This window comes from Ischnura elegans, chromosome 11 (genome assembly GCF_921293095.1).
Source record: "Ischnura elegans chromosome 11, ioIscEleg1.1, whole genome shotgun sequence".
NCBI classification, from domain to species: Eukaryota; Metazoa; Arthropoda; class Insecta; order Odonata; family Coenagrionidae; genus Ischnura; species Ischnura elegans.
Window position 1 is genome coordinate 69,936,044 of NC_060256.1, and position 19,900 is coordinate 69,955,943.

The window sequence follows — 19,900 nt, forward strand, 5'->3', positions numbered from 1 at the left end:
TTATTTAATGCCTCAAATGCTTCCATTGGTTTATGTTTATTGTTCCTGTACATTTTGCGGAAGTTAGGTGAAATAACATATTGCATTTTTTTCTGCAGATGAAAACACTGGAAAGTGGTAGAACTATCCTGCCTTGGAGGACTTTTTGTAACATCTTCATTATTTACATTAAAAAGTCTAATAAGCACGCATTATGATGTGATTAAAATAGCCATTATTCCAAAAAAAGTTCCATTTTGAGAGTTACGCCCATGTCGTCATTAAAATAATACAATGACAATGAGTGTATCCACGGCACTGCAATAAAAACGATTTGAATTAAAATTGGTAATATAATGGGTAGGGTAATGAGTAGATATCAACTGAAAATAAGCACGAAGAGAACCAAGATCTTAGTATGCAGCAGAAGAGAAGAAGTCAAGACCAACATTAAAATAGGGAGGCAAAAACTGATAGAGGTGGATGAATTCTGTTATTTGGGAAGCAAGATAACTAGTGACGAGAGAAGCAAAAAAGAAATTATCAGCAGAATAGCCCAGGCGAAGAGAGCATTCCACCAAAAGAGAGACCTGCTTACAGCGGGAAACTTAAATATGGAAGTAAAGAAACGATTTATAAGAACCTACATCTGGAGTACGCTCCTATACGGAAGTGAGGCATGGATAATGACCGCAGCGGAGAAAGCAAGGATAGAGGCCTTTGAAATGTGGTGCTACAGAAGAATGGTGAAGATCAAATGGATCGACCGAGTTAGTAACGAGGAAGTCCTAAGAAGAGTAGGAGTGAGGAGAAGCCTCATGAACACCTTAACAAGAAGACGGAACAACCTTATAGGCCACATCTTGAGACATGATGGCCTGATGAAGACAATCGTCGAGGGACAAGTGGAAGGCAAGAACGGAAAAGGAAGCCCTAGAACAAAATGTATGGAACAAGTAAAGAAGGATGTGAAAGAGAAGAAATACGTAGGAGTGAAAAGATTAGCTGATAGGAGAACTGAGTGGAGAGCTGCGTCAAACCAATCCTAGGATTGTTGACCAGTGATGAATATAATGATAGATATTAACTTCATATTATTTCACGAAAATATAACGCCGATATTATGCTGATGTCACTTAATAATAATGAAGCCTTAAGGCCGTTTTAAACGGGGCCTGTTATTGTAAAGGTTAGCAGTGCAAGGATTTTTGAAATTGCGAGAATACGAGCTCGGAATAAGAGCAGAGGCAGTTTTTATATCTCGAATCCATGCATTCTTGCATGTTTTCTAGGGAATTCCCAGCTTTACACAAGTAAAACAAAAGCAAGCTGCAAGAAACTGCGACTAAAATAACACACAACAAAGAAACGAAAAAGCATACACATCTGATAGTCCCTAAGGCCAATAAAACTAACAAGTACGAAATTATTAATCTAAAATTCTCAATAATGACCGCGAAACATGAAAAAGAATGCAGAATTTTTTTTAATTGAATAAAAACTACAGTCCCGGTCCGCTGGCTACAAAAACAGCTATATTACGAAGTTCCACAAATAAGCAACAGCATTTAGATGGATATACATAACGCTATGTTATAACCATCGCGTGACGCTCAAGTTCTCCTCGTGCACTGTGTGCAAGAGCGTCATTATAGTTCTTTCTTCAGTAGGAGATACTTCAGTATGCACGCAACATCATATGATATGCTTCATTCCTGTACAATCATTGTGACCCACTCATTACCGCTCGTAAATTTAACGTAAAGTAAGTCCTCTTCTTAAGAAAACACAATTTTCGAACTTTCAGGGATACAAAAATTGGAAAAGTTCAAGAGTGCCAGAAATTTTAAATTTGGCACCTTTTGAGTTGCGACGTCGTGTGGCATAAAGGAACTCCCACTTTGTGCATAATCTGAAAAAAGTATCACATATGATGTGACTCAGGACCTGTTCAGCATTTCGCCTGTTCTTCCCTCCTATGGGCAGCGATTTTTTTTTGGCTCCGGCTGCCTCGTATGCCCAGCTAGATCAGTTTGTCACAATAGTGAGTTCATGCACAATTGTATAGAAGTGTTGCATTCTGCAGGATAACCCCACCTCTCACTGCCTTGCATAGCTTTATGTACTAAAGATTCCTAAAAGAAACTTTAATACGAACTTCATTATTACGAACCTCCAGTTTTTTGGTCCCATGACTTTGTATGAACGAGTCTACTGTATGTCATCGCTTACAGCGCATGAACTGCCTCTAGAAGCAGGTTGTAATAGGTGTCGGGGAGTAGGTAGTAACCACTGCATTACAATTTTGTACAAACTCACAATGGCAACGAACTGATCTAGCTGCAAATGTGATGCGGCTGAAGCCAAAAAAATTTCACTGACCGCGGGCAAAATGTTTAACAGTCCCCGACTTCACCACCAGGGTTCCCACTCTAACAAAATTATAAGATTCACGTTTTTTTCCAGGTTTTCACGGTCTAAATTTTGCCAAATTCACGGTCTGATGATACACCATTTTAGGAAGAAATACTGACCACATAACAATCACTGGCTGCATCTCAACTAAAAATTTAGCTAACGCGATAAACGCCGGGAATGCAAACGCAGCAATGGAAAGTGCTCTTATGACGTCGCCTATCGATACCAAAATTTAGAGCCGGCTAAAGGTTGTGAGTGGGAAAATGGAGGGCAGCAGGGAAGTGAATTTTTTGCCAGGATTAATGAACACTTTGATAACCGGTCTTCCAATCGTAGGCCTTAGGTCTGTGTATAGTATATAGTCTATAGTATATAGTATATGTACTGTGTATAGTCATGGCTCAAGGACCAATAATTGCACTTCGTACATACGTGTGCAGATAAATGCGTGGACAGTGCCTGCGAGTGACTGACCTTGAAATAATGATCGACTTATCAATTTTTCTTTTGATTTGTCAATCGAAAATCTACAATTAAGTTTGAGAGATTTTTAAGGTTCTACGACAAAATTCACGACTTTTTCCAGGTTTTTTTCACGCTAGACGAAATTCACGACTTATTCACGGTTTTAAGGTTTTTAAGGTGGAGTGGGAACTCTGACAACGGTTAAACTTTACCTGATACTTTGGGTTGGGAAAGAGAAGTGGTCCGAGAGAATAGTGAGACAGAGTATGATCTGTCCCGTCAAGTAGAAATGAAATGACTCAAGAGAGAGAATTCATAGTTTTTTTCTGTGTACAGTAGGGCAGATCCGAAAAATCGATTTTTTTCAAATCCATCTGGTCCACTGAAAAAAAGTTGTGGGACTGATCAAAAATAAGGTGTGAAAAATTTGAGACCTCTAAGTGAACACCTGACCATCGCCAAAAGCACAAGTTCCTCTATGCCACCCACATGGCATCGGCCAATCTCAAAGGTGCCAAATTTGAAATTTTGGTTACACTTGAATTTTTTGAATGATCGTATTTCTGAAAGTTCATAAGTCTAATGTTCATAAGTAAAATACTTACTATATACACTAATTAATCCCAGGTTGGAAAAAGAGCATACTCAAAAATGAAGATTTAACAAAGCCTTTTTTTCAGGGCTAAGAATAAAAAATACATTTTTACTCATGCCCTAAATAAGGAAATAAACATCACCACAAAATGACCAAAGTTTATATGCAATAAAATCTTCTCCATCCAATAGTAGAAAACCCTGACCATATGGCACTAATTCTGCCAACACATAAAATTTAAGTTTTCCTGTATCATTAATTAGTAGCCCAATCCCAGGAGAGCTCTTTGATAAACATACAAATATGGTGCAGCATTTTTGCCTTCTTTAACTAATGTCAATGCGTTTAGCATTAGAGTGTGGTGAAATGAAAAGATAAGAGTTCTCAGAAAGTCTTAGAGAGCAAAAAAAAAGATTACCTCTTTCACACAGGACCTAATCAAATCAAAAAAAGGGAGCACAGCAAAATATGCTCATGAGTTACATCCTACTTTTCACAAAATCTTTCATAGGGATTTTACCCTAAGTGACCAGTGGGGATAGTAAAATGAAGGGGTTTCCTGACAAACTTGCAATATTACCCAAAAATGTCCCACTGTAATCCGTATCTAAGCTTTAAAAAATTGTGCCACTACATCTAAGAAATATTTTTTTTTAGATTTCACAAAAAATAATTCAGATATCTTATTAATGTATGTTCTAACATATGCTGAGAAATTTTATGATAGCCCATAATGTCAGTGCTATTTGTAACATCACTAGTATCATTATTTATGCCTATATTATTCTACCCTATAGAAAAAAAATGTGTACAAAAATGACATACTTTCATTTAATATAGAGATGGTCGGATCAGATGCCTCGGATCCAAATATCAGCACATATTGCCCTTCATTGGATACATCGGATCCAAAGTTGCAGAAGACATCGGATCTGGATCCAAAATTCTAAATTATAGCTTCAATGAATGCAACAAGCTTCAATGCATTAGAGTGGAAAGAGTTCTGATTCTCTCTTCGAGAGCGCCGTCGCACTGCAATGCTTGTCCTACTCATGAACTGTTTTGTTTGAAAGCTCTCGCAGGGGTTACATGGCAGAATTTCAGCCGTGCAAAATAAAAAAGGCAAAATACGACTGGCACAGAGTGACTCTTCCCCAGAGATTGAATAATCATCGGGGGAATCTCAGCATTGTAGGATAATAACCACATCAAAAGTAACTATGTCACAGATTTCAGAAAACCACCCTCAGCCATCCATCAGTCCGTGCCTCTGTTGTTGTTTTTTTTCGTTTCCGAAATCACACAGACCATGCATCATTGTCATCTAAGGAAAATATCAAGTTACTCAAGAACAATTGAAGCTTGTTTCATCACTACCCTGTCTCACCAACTGATCTTTTTTAGCCTACCCGCTTCATTCTCCATTTCTGGAGGACAAATTCTGGGTAAGTGAATTTCTGGGCCCAAAGATATCTCGATAGCTTCGGCAATTGGATGACATTCACTAGATTTAAGAAAGAATGAGACCGAATGCAATGCATTTCTGACAATATTTCTGTTTTTTTTTCAGCTCTAATTGATTGCTTCTAAGTTTTCTATTCACAATTAGGCTATATTAATATGCGACATTGTTCAAACATCACAATTTTCAAAGAAATAAGCCCCTAAAAAATTAACCCCTCAAACAAGTAGAGATGGGTTTTAAATGCCAACTGCATATATCACGTAGCTCGCCCAGCTTCGTTTTGAAGGCAAAGACGTCACAGAATAGCAAGATTTTGCATGTTCGTCCTTGACTCCCTCATTTGTGGTCTTGTTGCTTGAAAGACGGAGGAATGGAGGGGTTGAGATGCTTCCCCTCCACCTCTCCTTTACGCGCTTCCCAAACCCACCCCTTCCTCTCGAGATTGCTGAGCAGTCGTCTCGTTCTGTTCCTGCACCTTGTCGTACATGAAGTCGATGCTGTTCGAAACATTGTCAATTATGCTGCACATTGCACAGTTGCCATTTAATTTAATGGTATACTGATAAAAATGTCCTTCGTTGTGTAGAAACATTTCTATTGATATAAGGAGAACCAATGCATGCCATGTGCGTGCAATGTGGTGTGAAACTATCGCGAGGAAGTGTTAAATCCACCTCACCACAACTGAAGTATTTTCGCGTGAAAGTCATTATGCGATGAGAAAGAGACAACATTCGCGGGAAACGTATGTGAGGGAAATTTGGATTCAGTCAATGGCATTGGGGTAACCAGGAATTTCATCAGGGGGGGAAATTTTTAGCGACAGGGTTTAGTAGAGGGTTTCAAACTAATTTGAACACCTTTCATAATCGAAAATAACTTCACTGTTCAAAGAAACTTTTTGTAAAGTCATAATTTTTCAATATTTTGTTTTCTTTTATGAAGTAAAGTAATTGTGTTTTTATATTTTGGGGGAGTCTGGACACCCCAGACTTCCCCCTCATTATACGACCGGTCGATGGTTTATCCGAAGATTTTTCCTATTTTCATTTCCAAACCCAAGTATAACATGTTAGTTTCGGAGCATCTAAAGATGCTTAAAAAAAACAACTGGAAAGCCTATAAAAATTATTTTTAATTTATAAAAATATTAAAATTTGTATGAAAATCTAAAAAGCATTCCTTTGATTGTATGTACCAAGAACAAACTTAAATAATTACTTTGTTTTATAGCAGGAATTTGAAAATGCATTGGATCCGAAAATATCCAAACACCCGGCTCCCAAAATCAAGAATCCGATCAGAATCCGGATCCAAAAAAAATCCTGAATCCGTCCATCCCTAATTTAACTTGCATAATTAATTTTTTGAGCACCTTTTGTCCAATCTGGGAACTAAGTTTATTACATGCTCTCATTGAACTACTGATCTTAATGAATATCATATGGTATGCATACCTCACATATGCCCAAACTCCCAGAGTGATGAAGGACACTAACACCACCATATTGCATATGTTAGACAATGAGTAGATTCCAACAAGACCAAATATTCCTGAGAGGACATAAGCTATAAGTGCAATGACTAAGAAAACAGCAGGAGTTCTGGCAGCTTTGAAAATGTTCTTGCTCTCATTATGGGCCTTGTAAGCACTATACATTTCTTCCAGTTCCTGAAATGAGAGAATGGAGAGTGAACAGAAATATTATTCATTATTTCTAAGCAATATGTAAGAATTCCTTAAAATCAAGAAAGCTGACATGATGAAGTTTCTTGTCAGTAAGAATGAATTACTGTGGGGTTCACCGACATAAGCAAAGCCTTCCCGAGACACACTGAAGGAAAACCCTGCTTACACAAAAAACATAATAGACAACATTTTTTCCTCTTTCCCTCAATTCTGGTGAAAAACAGGTTTTCACAATATGTTTGTATTTGACCAAATTATTCATACAGAGTAACTTGGGAAATTTTATTACGATTAAAATTAAATAGATTCCTCCAGCTCACACAACAATACACCAATGGGCTTGTTTGCAACATTTGTTTTAATAACGATTACAATGGAGTTCAAAAAATTAAGAGACAAGCATTTTTCTGTTTCTTGATCCACCACATAATTTTCGAGCAATCAGAGGTAAAAAAAATTGCCTAAATTGTACATTAATTAAAACCTTCCCAACATTTTTATACTCCAGAGAAAAACTTACCCCACTCAATTGTAGCTTGTACTTTTCTGCAAATTCGGCTCCACCCATTTTTGGTTTGCTGATAAAGCAATCCAAGGCCTTGTATTTAATTCTTAAGTGTTCTGCTTCCAAGTGCTCTGAGCTCAGGAAAGGTTTTGTACCACCACAAACAGATTCCATCAACACACTGTACATCTCCTTTGCTGCAGCAACAGCAGACAGATTGTTTGCTTCTGCAGTTGCCTGCAAAAAAATTAAGTGGATAAAATTAAGTTTGGCATAATTATAAAGTGTTTCGACAAGGAAATTAATTAATGAAAGAAGGAAAATAAAACATAAGAAATATTTTTCACAGCTACAACAAAAATCTCTTCTTGAGTTTTTATAACTTTACGGAAGAAGACTGATAATCCAGAACATGTAAGAACAGGAGCATTTTGAAACATGATACTTCCAACATTTACATTACTTTTCTTTCAGTTCAACTAATCACACATGGCTGTCATAACTGGGGTAACAGATGGGAAAAAACCTGGAATAATCTCTCCTATTTGGATTATTTCACATACAGTAAAAATAATTTTGCATAATTTTGGATAGAATGAATTTACCATTCTTTTTTATTGGCATGTTTGTACTGCGAAGGCAGTGCTAGGACTATTAACCCAGCCGGCTGCTTCTTCTTCATGTTAAGTCTCGTTCCCTCCCTCTCTCCTGATGCCAACACTGGATAATTTTTATATAAAATTTACTTTAACGGTGCTTATTTATTTCAAGATAAACCAAGGCTATTCTATTCCCTTTGTTTGTGGTTGACAATTACTTGCATTAGGATGATTACATGATGACACTAGTTATTCACCAAGAGCAGCTTCTTTGATCGTTTGCTGGGAAGGCATTCATGGCTTTAAACACTAACCACAGCAAGTAATCCAATGTTAGCTTAATATCCAACTATTCCTCTTGATGCCATTTTGCCAGTGCATCATAAAAATTTAAGTGCCCAAATTTCTACAAAACCGACCATTAACTGGATTCCTCCGTAATTGAGTATTCTGAATTAACTATCTTTTCCTTAAATGTATTACTCGCTCATTAAGACAATGGTTTATACGTAGTTATTTGAGTGAACTGAACAGTGACAGCAAAAAATTTGTTTTCACCTGAGGTGATACTTCATTGCCAAAATAAATTCAACACTTGCATACATATTTATTTAAACAAATGAAGAAGCAGAATGCCTTACCTCTAGCATAGACTTAGGTTCAGGGAGATCATCTCCTTTGTAAATTTGAATATAAGACTTGAAATACTGTACTAATTCCTTAGCTTTCACTTTCTCACCACTAATTTCCTTTAACACCAAATTTTCTGGTGCTAATAGGAGAGGAATAAGGAGATGCAGCTGCTCTTTGAAGTCAGGTTCAATATCTGTAAGAAAAAAAAACACCAATTGGGAATGTATCATGAGAAAATATGACTTGCACATAGTGTGACTCTTTCCAAGAGATTGAATAATCATCAGGGTTTGGAATTTGAAAATGCATTTGGATCCGAAAATATCCGATCCTAAAGATCCGGCTGCGAAAATCAAGGATTCCATCCGAATCAGGATCCGAAAAAAATCCTGGATCCGTCCATCCCTAATAAAAATTACGACAAAAATAAAACTGTGAAGCGGAGTAAGTATGGATTATATAAAAATAGCAGCGAGAAATTCAACAGACAGTAAAATTACTGCATAAATTATTGTTTCCATAGCAACAAAAGAATAGAGCCAATGGGAAACATAGATTCTCCCTGTATCAGAGTGAACATGAGAACTCAAAAGACATACCTGATAACCTGCCATCAAATTTAGGATTTGTAGCCACTTTGAGACCAGGATGTGGCATCAGGAAACAGCTAATGCTGGTAAAACACTGGCGTATGTGCTGCCTAATTGACCGAAGTGAAGCATGCTGGTTCTCAGACAGCTAAAACATAAGAGAAAAAAATTAAATCCATTTACATGCAAATACACAAAAAATATACTATATCTATTAAGGAATTTAAGTATACCGGGACTAGCCACGGTGATAACTTTTACGGGAGTCACCCGCAATGCACAATTGTGCCAAAAATCCACAGAGAAAAAAATCATTCGCCTTGACCGAGATACGAACCCGGATCCCTCGATTTTCGGCCTATATATATTATATCTATATATGTATATATTATATCTATTAAAGTATGGAAGTACTGCCTCGTCAACCTAGTAATGTAATTTATCAAATGTTTTTTTTTAATTTATCAAATGTTTCTGGGTGTTTAATTTCTATTTTACTCACTTATGGTATTTGAACAGTTTAACATGACATTTTATTAAAATTGAATGTTTGCTTTTTAAAGACGACATTGTTGAGAGGTTGCTTTAACAAGGAAAAGGGAGGATTGTAGTGAAAAAGACTTCAGAATGCATCAAGGTCTAATAAAAATATGTCTGAAGATCAAGATAAGTAAATATTTATTTTAAAATAGGCACGACATAACAGTACACATATACAGTGAGTCCTCGTTCTATGTCACCCCGTTTAACGTCATTTCGCGATAACGTCACGAAAATTTTGAGACCGTCATTCGTTTATCGCACCTATGCTTCACGATAACGTCAAGTCTTTTAAATTTCGCGCGAAAAAAAAAGCGAAGCGGCGGGCGTAGCAGGTTGTTCGTTTTGTGGGCGGTATTACAGTCAGTCTAAGCAAATTGTAAAACGGTGTGTTTATTCTTAATTGCGATTACGGTTTTAGCAAAAATTTCTGAAAAATGAATTCTTACGTAGGTGTGCAAGGTTATACTTGACATAATGGTTTTCAGGAACCTAAAAAGTGATTTCAAGGCATTTTTCTGTGTAGAACTCGGAGATTTTGTCGTCACTTTTTTGCCGAGTTCACAATAATTTTGGTTCCTGTAACTGCGATGATGTTTCAGCGATGATGATGCCCAGGCGACGCTCGCCCGGGCGACCACCATAGCGAAGCCGAAAAGCAAATGCTGGAAGATACAAAAATGGAGAAGGATTTACGTCACTGCTGCTATTGTCGTCGATGAAGACAGGAACTTGTATTTATGCGATAGTTTGGCATTCCCACCGTAAAAAATGCCCCACATATGATACGCTAACATTTTTTTCGCGTAGGAATTGTGAGGTCTAGGAGCCGATATTCACTTTTTACATTGTTTCTTATGGGATATTATGCTTCGATTAACGTCATTTCGTTTATCGTCACATTTTTCAGGAACGGTAAGTGACGTTAAACGAGGACTCACTGTACATCAATTCTTGAAGGTAACTTATACATGCAATGTATTAGTACACTTAACATGCATTTATTTATAAAGAATATTTTTTCCATACAGTAAAATTTTGAGTCCAAATGAGCCCCTCACTACGTGTACTACTTTTTAAACATTTTTAGCTGAAATTTGGATATTTGAAAGTAGCTGCATGCAAAAGCTAGTATGGAATTATAAAAATTACATTCAAGTGCTAAACTCAAGTAATTTCAGTTCATTTTATACAATGAAAACCTTCACTGAAATGAATATGGAAATGTTAACTATTCGTTACTGACATTACTAACATCTTTTCATGTTACCCTTCCCAACTACAGTGAGTCCTCGTTTAACGTCACTTACCGTTCCTGAAAAATGTGACGATAAACGAAATGACGTTAATCGAAGCATAATATCCCATAAGAAATAATGTAAAAAGTGAATATCGGCTCCTAGACCTCACAATTCCTACGCGAAAAAAATGTTAGCGTATCATATGTGGGGCATTTTTTACGGTGGGAATGCCAAACTATCGCATAAATACGAGTTCCTGTCTTCATCGACGACAATAGCAGCAGTGACGTAAATCCTTCTCCATTTTTGTATCTTCCAGCATTTGCTTTTCGGCTTCGCTATGGTGGTCGCCCGGGCGAGCGTCGCCTGGGCATCATCATCGCTGAAACATCGTCGCAGTTACAGGAACCAAAATTATTGTGAACTAGGCAAAAAAAGTGACGACAAAAACTCTGAGTTCTACACGGAAAAATGCCTTGAAATCACTTTTTAGGTTCCTGAAAACCATTATGTCAAGTAAAACCTTGCGCACCTACGTAAGAATTCATTTTTCAGAAATTTTTGCTAAAACCGTAATCGCAATTAAGAATAAACACACCGTTTTACACTTCGCTCAGACTGACTGTATTACCGCCCACAAAACGAACAACCTGCAACGCCCGCCGCTTCGCCTTTTTTTTCGGGCGAAATTTAAAAGACTTGACGTTATCGCGAAGCGAAGGTGCGATAAACGAATGACGGTCTGAAAATTTTCGTGACGTTATCGCAAAATGACGTTAAACAGGGTGACGTAGAACGAGGACTCACTGTACTCTCAGAACCAGTAACATTCTTCATTACCTGTTTACACGATACATTAACAAGTATGAGTTAATGTCTGTTGGCGTGAATGATTTTTGTGGACTGAAACGGAACATGTAAGAACGCATGAACCAAATTGGAACGGGCTCTATTTTCCTTCTTGCATTCGCACAAGTTGGGTGGTAACATGGTGCATGTTTGTGTGCATTCACGCATTCATACCTTTATACATTAACTCGTACGGGTTAATATACTATATAAACAGGCCTTCACAGGCTGGTGAAGGAGGGTTCATCTGTGAATGCATTTTGAAGGAGGTTAAACCCACAGAGTCCCACAATCCTCACAATCCACAGGCTTGCTTTCTCAATGACTTCCACAAGTGAGAGCCCTTTCAGGCTCTACATATGATTTAAGGTAATAAGTTTTATCAACTTACAGCTACCTACGTACGTGTCAGTATAGAGCTTAATCTAAACATTTACTCAAACTAAAATGCACTAAAAACTGCATAACAGAGCATTTTTCAAATCTGTTACTCAATTGACAAAATTTAACTCTACAATGCAGTTCCAATCAAAAAGATAACAAAAAATTGAAATTCAATCCCGGATCAATGCGTACCTTCAATCTTCTATCCAAAATTTTTTGTCCTCCTTTTTCCCCATAATCTGCTTCATATGGAAAGCTCCAATCCCTCACCAGAAATTGTAGCCTTTGGAATGGTGTTTCTCCACTGTCTTGAAGAGCTAACCTCCCATATTCTGTGAACAGCTGCATGAGACAAAATAAAATTAGTACATTACTCCATTGAAAAAAATTAGTGCTGACCCTGGTGAAATTGGAAAGGATATTCACATGAGATGTGGTCAATTTGGAATTAAAAGCAAAATTAGAATGAAATTTTAGGAAATTGCAATGTTGCAATCTTAAGTGTACGTGCTCCACATTCTCGGGTAGGCTATATAGGACTTGGATGCTCATGTACATTTCATTGCTAAATTAAAAATGCTGATGTAAAAGGCTAATGGGGCTGTTTTAAGTGGTACAGGAATAAATAAAAATAAAATAAATGACTTTTACAAGAGTTTTTTTAAATTCAAACTATGAATAATGGAAAAAGACTTCTTGGGATGAAAAATAGCATGGATATAGGTAATATAGAATGGAGAGGTTAACTTCAGAAAAGACACCGAGGCAGCTAAAGAAATAAATCAAATTAATTTTGATAATGTGAGTGCGCCAGTTTGCAGGTAGTTCTTCTGAAGAGTGATAGATGGCATCCAGTTCGCTCTAATTTTTTCTATGAACTGATGTGTTCCAGTAATTAGGAGGATCAACATTTAAGTCGGCAAAGAATTAAATCATTATAATTAAACCAGCCTTAAGGCAGTAATACAAGTTAAATATTACCTGTAAGTGCTGAAGATCATCTTCTTGAATATTTTGAGATAAATTATACACCTGTACTGAACTGGTCATTGTGCTCAAGGCAAAGACTGTAGCACAGTCTCTAACAGTACTTTGACTGTCGAAGGCTCCTTGTGTATCCATTAGGAGGACTGCAACCTGAAGATTAGAGAAAAATATAATTACCACAACTGACAAAGTAAATGAGGATAGATTTTGGAGTACAGATTATTGTGCAGCAAAGGCCATTGACAAATACATACCTAATGGAAAAAATATACAAAAACAAGACAAAAGGCTAAAAATAGACGTGAATCAAATGACTATTGCGACAAAATTGCAAATTAGAAATTTCTTGACATTTCCCTGACCAGAATTGCCATACCCAGATGCTTCCCTTAAAAGTTAAGAAGTCCAGCTGTTCTGTATCTTGAGGACATAATATTCCACCTTTGCTAATTCTCTTTTGAAATAATGCCTATTTTGCTTCCATACATGGTGTAAACCCTGTTTTCGATATGTCTATGATTGCGTTAATTGCTCCAGACTGTCAAAGCATTTTGTTGACGTAATGTATAGATTCTTGATATAACTACGTGCAATATGTAAATATACACAAGGAAAATCATTACAATTCACTTGTTATTGTTTAATGATAAATTGTTTAAACAATTAACTAATAAGCGATATTTTTGTTAATATATTGGATGTATAAAAGAATTTGGCATAAAAGTAAGCCAACAAACATCTGTGTACCTCGATTGCTTCCCAAAAAAATGAGACATGGAAAATTTCATACCTGTGAATATGTATGTACCTCCAAACGCAATGGTCAATATGCTACACATTGAGTTCAAGTGCATTAGTATCATTTATAGCTTCTTAAAAAGCACTTCTTAAGGCCATTTTACACAGGGCACATCACTGTGCAAGTTAGCACTGAAAAACATTTTGAAATTGCAAGAATGTGAGCTTGGAATTAGAGCAGGGGCTATTTAGCTATCTTGCACCCATACATTATGCAATGATGAGCCCATGTAAAACGGCCTACACATAGGATAAAGGGCGGAGATGTATTTTACCGGAAAGAAAGTAAAGAAAAATACAAACGCAACATTTGACAATTTATGTATATAAAAACTGACTTGAGATTGGCCTCCTTTGTAATTTTGAAATTTCGTAATAATGAAGCTTTCCAATACTTTAACATGTAAATTTCATTCAGAAAATAGAAGATAGTTTGTGATGGCAAAATTTTGTCGTATTCGAGTTTTCTACATCACAATTCTACTGTATATGTCAATTTGCTTTACTACAGATAAGATTTATATTCTCACTAGCAAATCTTTCACTAATTGTAAGACTGCAACATAGGATATTATAGATTAGTAATGAAACTACAAGGATAACCTCCTCTAAACATAGTATAGCTCAGTAAGAAGTACGTGGAACCTGAATGAGCAGAACAGCCTGGAAACAAGGGGAAAAAGATCATGGGGGAAGTTGCTTAAAGGGGAAGGCAGAAGTTCCCTTCATTCTAGGCCTCGACAGGAAGGTAGGGTAACACTTTCACTCACACCTCATTCTCCCTGCAGTTTGTCAACACAGACTCACCCACGCCAAAAATTGGTTTTTGCACAGGTGCCTCAGAATTTAAACACAGCTCTAAAGGTCTGGCTTCACGGTACATTAACATATACGAGTTAATGTACATTTGCATGAATGATTTTGGTGGACCGGAACAGAACGCGTACAAAATGCATGACCCAAATTAGAAAAGGTTCTATTTTCTGTTCACACGTTCATGCATTTGTACATTTAGGGGTGGTCACAAGATGAATTTTCCCGTTCAATTTTGCATTCATGCATTCGTATTATACTCCATTTCAAGATCACATAATTTGATATACGTATGTCATTACCTCATCTTCTCTTCCAGGCAGCTTGGCTAGGAAAACTTCTGACCACATTAATATCCCTGTCGTATCCCTTTCTGAGCCTCCTCTCCACGAAAATCCTTCCAATGGTTTGTCTTCTGGTCCCATCCAATTATCCTTCTCATCTGGATCAAGTTCTGCTAGACTCCCAGCAACTCTATACTAAATAAAATGAAATAAAGAGAAATTTTAAGCACCTTAAAAGGGATATACCATAATGCTGGATTAGTTAGACAAGGATCTATCAACAGTCCGGCCGCCGAGAGTTGTTTGTTGACAGCTAGAAGAGGTAGGGGGCAAGGTTGCCAGGTAAGAAAGGGAAACGCCCACATCACATGTAAACAAAAGGTTTCCGTGAAGAAAGGAGCCAGAAGGGACAACGAGCATTAAGAGCCCAAAGGAAGAATACTGTGCTTTGGCGATTCGCAGAAAGGGCTTGTTTTAGTGGTCCAGGCTTGTTTCAGTGCTTCATGTGCATGTGACAACATTGTACGACTAGGCGAGGGTGTGAGGTGCATTTGAGGGACAGCGATTGGTTGCAAACCATGTTGGCGCAGGGTTCTCGGCCCCTCCTTTTAAAGTGCCATCGGACAACTCTCGCCGGCTGGACTGTAACTGCAACCACATAAGTTTCAACAGTATTGATATTGACCCCATTTTGCTGTATCATTTAGCCACAATTAAGTCAACTTAGACATTTATTAGATGACTAAATGGTTGCTTTTCCCCCAAAAATTCAGGGAAAGACAATTTTTCGTTTAGGTATACAGGAACTTAATGTATAAACAGGAATTTCACAGCATAATGTCTTTATTGACCAGAATGCCACATAGAACCTCGTCAATGCAAAGCAACAATGAATTAATGAACAGCAAAGCCTCTGCCACCCTCACATAATGCAGTCTCTCAAAATAATTTTGCTGAAATGTGGTTACTGTTTTTTAGCAATTTCACACGAATTATAGATACCCTCAGTGTGTAACAATTTCAGAAGTAAACATCGGAATGGATGGGCGAGTCCCACATGATCAATACAGTAAAACCTCTATGTAGTGAACCTCTCTACATCGAAAACCTCTATACATCATACCAACCCTCTGGTCCCGTCAGTTTTACATGTAAATTTATAGGCAAACCTCTCTATAGTGAACCTCTTTATATCGTAAAACCTCTATATATCATAGCAACGAGACACCCCGAGACGGCCTAACTACCTCCGCATTTCGTACCGAGACAACTAGAGACCATCAATGCAGCCGCGATAACGAACATGGAATGACATTATCAGCGATAAATGTTTCACGCTTATTTTTTTCTTATACACCTTTAATAATTTTCACGTTAACCATTAGTTTGGGCCATTTTGTTCCGTATGAGAGCATACCTAACAGTAAATAAGAAAAAGGCATCCAACTCTCCTAATCATATTAAGTGGCAGTTAATGATGATGATGACAGAAGACATTGTTTTCTCTCAAATCATGGTCAAAATCTTGCGATAGCAATCGCTTTAATTTACTTATGGCTTTATTTTCTTGTAAGTGCCTACATACAATGTTCAGTTAATAAAAGAGGCGACCAGCGCAGCTTATAATCACTTGCTGGCAGAAATATTTCAACCAACTTCACTCTCATCCATGGAGACAGAATTACTCGACCGCATTGCTACTTCTGCTTCTAAAATGAAAATAGTTCATGAATATACTGCGACTTGAAATAAATCAAATACAATTTTGCAATTATTTCATTCCCACATTTCCCGGTGTAGCACTTTCTTACTACCGCCTTGGTAATTTTTTCGATGCTTTCGTGAACGATCGTAGTTTATAATTTATTGCGCTTATCGACATATGTCTTGCCTGCGTATTTATGCCGCAAAATCTGTCTCTCCAATCGGGAGTCCGGGATGTCAATTTCTACCAATACTGACGAACATCAATCCATGCGCGACAATGCTAGGTGAAGGAGACAGCTAATTAGCTGATATGCGGTAGGGCAAGGAAATTTCTTACAGTCGCGGCCGCATTCTAAAGTAGTTCGCCCAGCATTCTCGCCGGGAAATCACGTCCTTTCGCAGACCTAGCATTTTTGTGTGCCCCTGACAGATTTTTTTCTTCGGAACACTACTTGCATTATATTTTGGAGAGAGAGAATTCATTGAAATTTTCAAAATTGTGCTCAATTTCTTGTCTTTTTTTTGCAGTAGTCACATGTTTATTTATATTTTTATAATTTTTAACAAGTCACATGTTATAAGAATGATAAATCAGTTCTCTAAAAGATATTATCAGGAGTATTTTCAATTATTGCCCATAAAATATAAAAATTACTTAATTAATCATAGGCTGATGATGGATTCGAGAAATAAAAGAAGGCGACTACTTGACATTACCACATAATTAGCTATTTCTCTAGCCATCAACGAGGGCTGGCAGAAGGATGATGTAGCAGTGACCTTTGGAAAGCCATCATTCACCCTGACATCTATTTTAAACAACCAAGGAAAAACATAAGAAACTGTCTATCTAGGCTGCACAATTAAAACAGTCAGGCAGTGAAATAAAAGGGATGAAGAAATTATGTTGAGAAATATAAAACTATTGTACTTTCCTCCGAACACTATTAGTAAATTGAATAATTTCTTAGGTCAAAAGGCATTAACGAAAACAGCTAGTGATTTATTTATAGTGAAAATGACATTAAAAAGTGCTCATGTAATTGAAAACATTATTTCAAAAGAGTTTGAAAAAAATTTTAAGCAAAACCAATAACTAATTTATTTTCTAAAAAGGCCTCTTTAACTAGTTACTTTACCTTTGTGTAATCCTTTTCCTAATGTATAACTGTAAATATATGTTCACTTATGGATGCATATATGTTTAAATATAGTTATTTAATGATTAAAAAGACAGTAGCACCTTTCATTTCCCAAGGATATGAAAAAATGGTGCCTTCCACTAAAACCTCTCTATAGTGAACCTCCATACATCAAATTGCCCAAATTTTGGTCCCCTCCATTACGATGTAAAGAGGTTTTACTGTATTAGCTAAATTTTTCCAAGGATTTGGAGCAATTTAAGCAGTGAACTTGTTAAATCAAATAGTGTAGTAAAGAAACCTATAATAAATTTGAATTGAAACCTGTATTAAGAGACCACAGCCTGCTCCATTGACATATGGCACTTATGAGGGGTGGTCATTTGACAGGTGTGGAAAGGTCGGCTCTTTAAATTTTGTAATTATAATTGACCAAGAGGCTAAGTGGAAATAATTGGGAAAGGGACCGAGCTCAAGAATCATTAAAAGCTGTAATAAACAAGTTTGATTCTGTATTTTTACCAATTTGCCATCATTTTCTAACTAACAGTGATTCAACTGATATTTCCTTAAAGTGATTTGAAGTCACTAATCAACTTCAAGGATTGATAATAATGCTGCCAAAATAAAGGCGTTGTGTGGTTGACAGGGCATTCGTAACTCTAGGACAGACTGTAAATGCCAGTTTTTACATGAACATGCTTGACAGTAGCGTAAACGTGTCCTACATGTGCAGTCGACAATCAATGATTGTTGGAAACTTCACCACAACAATGTGCCATGCCACACTGCACTTCTGGCCAAGCACAGGGTTACCACATTGCCTTACCCCTTCCTACAGTTCAGATCTGGCGCCACCAGACTTCTTCCTCTTTTGTTGACTCAAGCAAGACTTAATGAGAAACAAATGCAGTTCAGTAGATGATGTGCAAGGGCCTGTGACAGTATCTCCGACAGTATCATGGAAAGTGAGTTCCAGAAGGCATACATGCAGTGGGAATCACTTTATATTAGAGATGTGCTAATAGTAACTGCGAATACTCGAATACCTAATACTAGAAAGTATTCGATATCTCGAATAATCATGCTAAAGGTACTATCTCGAATACCTCGAATACTTTGAATTTCGCGTCATACACTGTCGCACGCATGTCGTTGGTAGTTGACTCGGAAAATGTAGAGAACTCTAGTCTTTTAGTGCATGCAGTACCGTTTTAGGCAAGTTGACGGACTACATCAAATTCGCTGATTAGAGCGGTGAAAAGAGTTCAAAGTGGGGAACCGAAAATGATCGGGTGAAAAAATCCAAAAATCCCCGGTTTCCCCCACCAGGAGAACCTCAGTGCCGTGGGATAGTAACTACGTAGCACAATTCCCAAAATCCACTACCCCCTCCTTCCATCAGCCCTCGACCCCTCCTCCGACGCTTTCCTCCTCTCAGAAATCAAACAAAAGGCCCAAGGACTCGCAGGGTTCCTATTACGAAGACATAAATCAAAAGTTTCGAAAGAAAATATCAAGTTACAGGAGAATAATAGAATCGTGTTTCAACCTTTCCTCTTTCTCCCCCACTGACCTTTTTCGGCCTACCTGCTTCGAAGTTCCCCATTTCAGGAGGTCAACTGCTGCATGAGTCATCTATTAGCCCAACAGATGTCTAGCAATAACTTTCGGCAATTGATATTACACCTTTTTTTAATTGAAATATTAGTAATGTGCGCGTAATTTAAAAAAGAATACGACCAAACATGACGTATTTCTGACTTTATTTAAGCATTTTACGCAGGAAATAAATGTCAAAATACGACGGAGACTTAGCATTCTGGCGAAACTCGATATCCTCGCAGCTGAGCTTCTCGGTAGTTGATGCGGTATTTTTTCCGAAAACATATATCAAGTTACAATTTATGAGTAATGCTATAAATTTCTAGTGTCACAGTCACAGACGAAGGGATATTTTCTCAAGATATTTGGTTTCTCCCTCCTAACAATTCGAATTCATCTGCTTATCTCGTGAGAACTTCCAAAGATGGACTGAAAATAATAGAAGAAAATCCGGTGGAGGAGCGCGTGTATTTTGCAAAACGCCTCGGATTGTCCGCTAGCACTTGACAGCAAAAGCTAAGCGAGCTACCTGTTGAAAATAAGAAGTTGGATGAAGCCGAGTATCAGATGGGCGTGCCGCTGAAATGGCGTTTGGTAGATAAGAATGTATA

General features: G+C 37.3%; 1 protein-coding gene across 4 annotated transcripts in view; it reads right to left on the reverse strand.

The window, feature by feature from the left end:
* LOC124168484 (atlastin) overlaps positions 1-19,900 on the reverse strand; it is an 86,296-nt gene that overhangs the window by 3,875 nt on the left and 62,521 nt on the right. For all 4 annotated transcript variants that reach the window (XM_046546772.1, XM_046546770.1, XM_046546771.1 and 1 more), the window contains exons 3-9: positions 14,854-15,030; positions 12,935-13,090; positions 12,146-12,295; positions 8,949-9,087; positions 8,358-8,542; positions 7,133-7,354; positions 6,380-6,594 (exon numbers count right to left, since the gene is read on the reverse strand). In XM_046546772.1, coding sequence (XP_046402728.1) covers positions 6,380-6,594; positions 7,133-7,354; positions 8,358-8,542; positions 8,949-9,087; positions 12,146-12,295; positions 12,935-13,090; positions 14,854-15,030 — 1,244 coding nt within the window. The remainder of the gene's footprint in view (positions 1-6,379; positions 6,595-7,132; positions 7,355-8,357; positions 8,543-8,948; positions 9,088-12,145; positions 12,296-12,934; positions 13,091-14,853; positions 15,031-19,900) is intronic.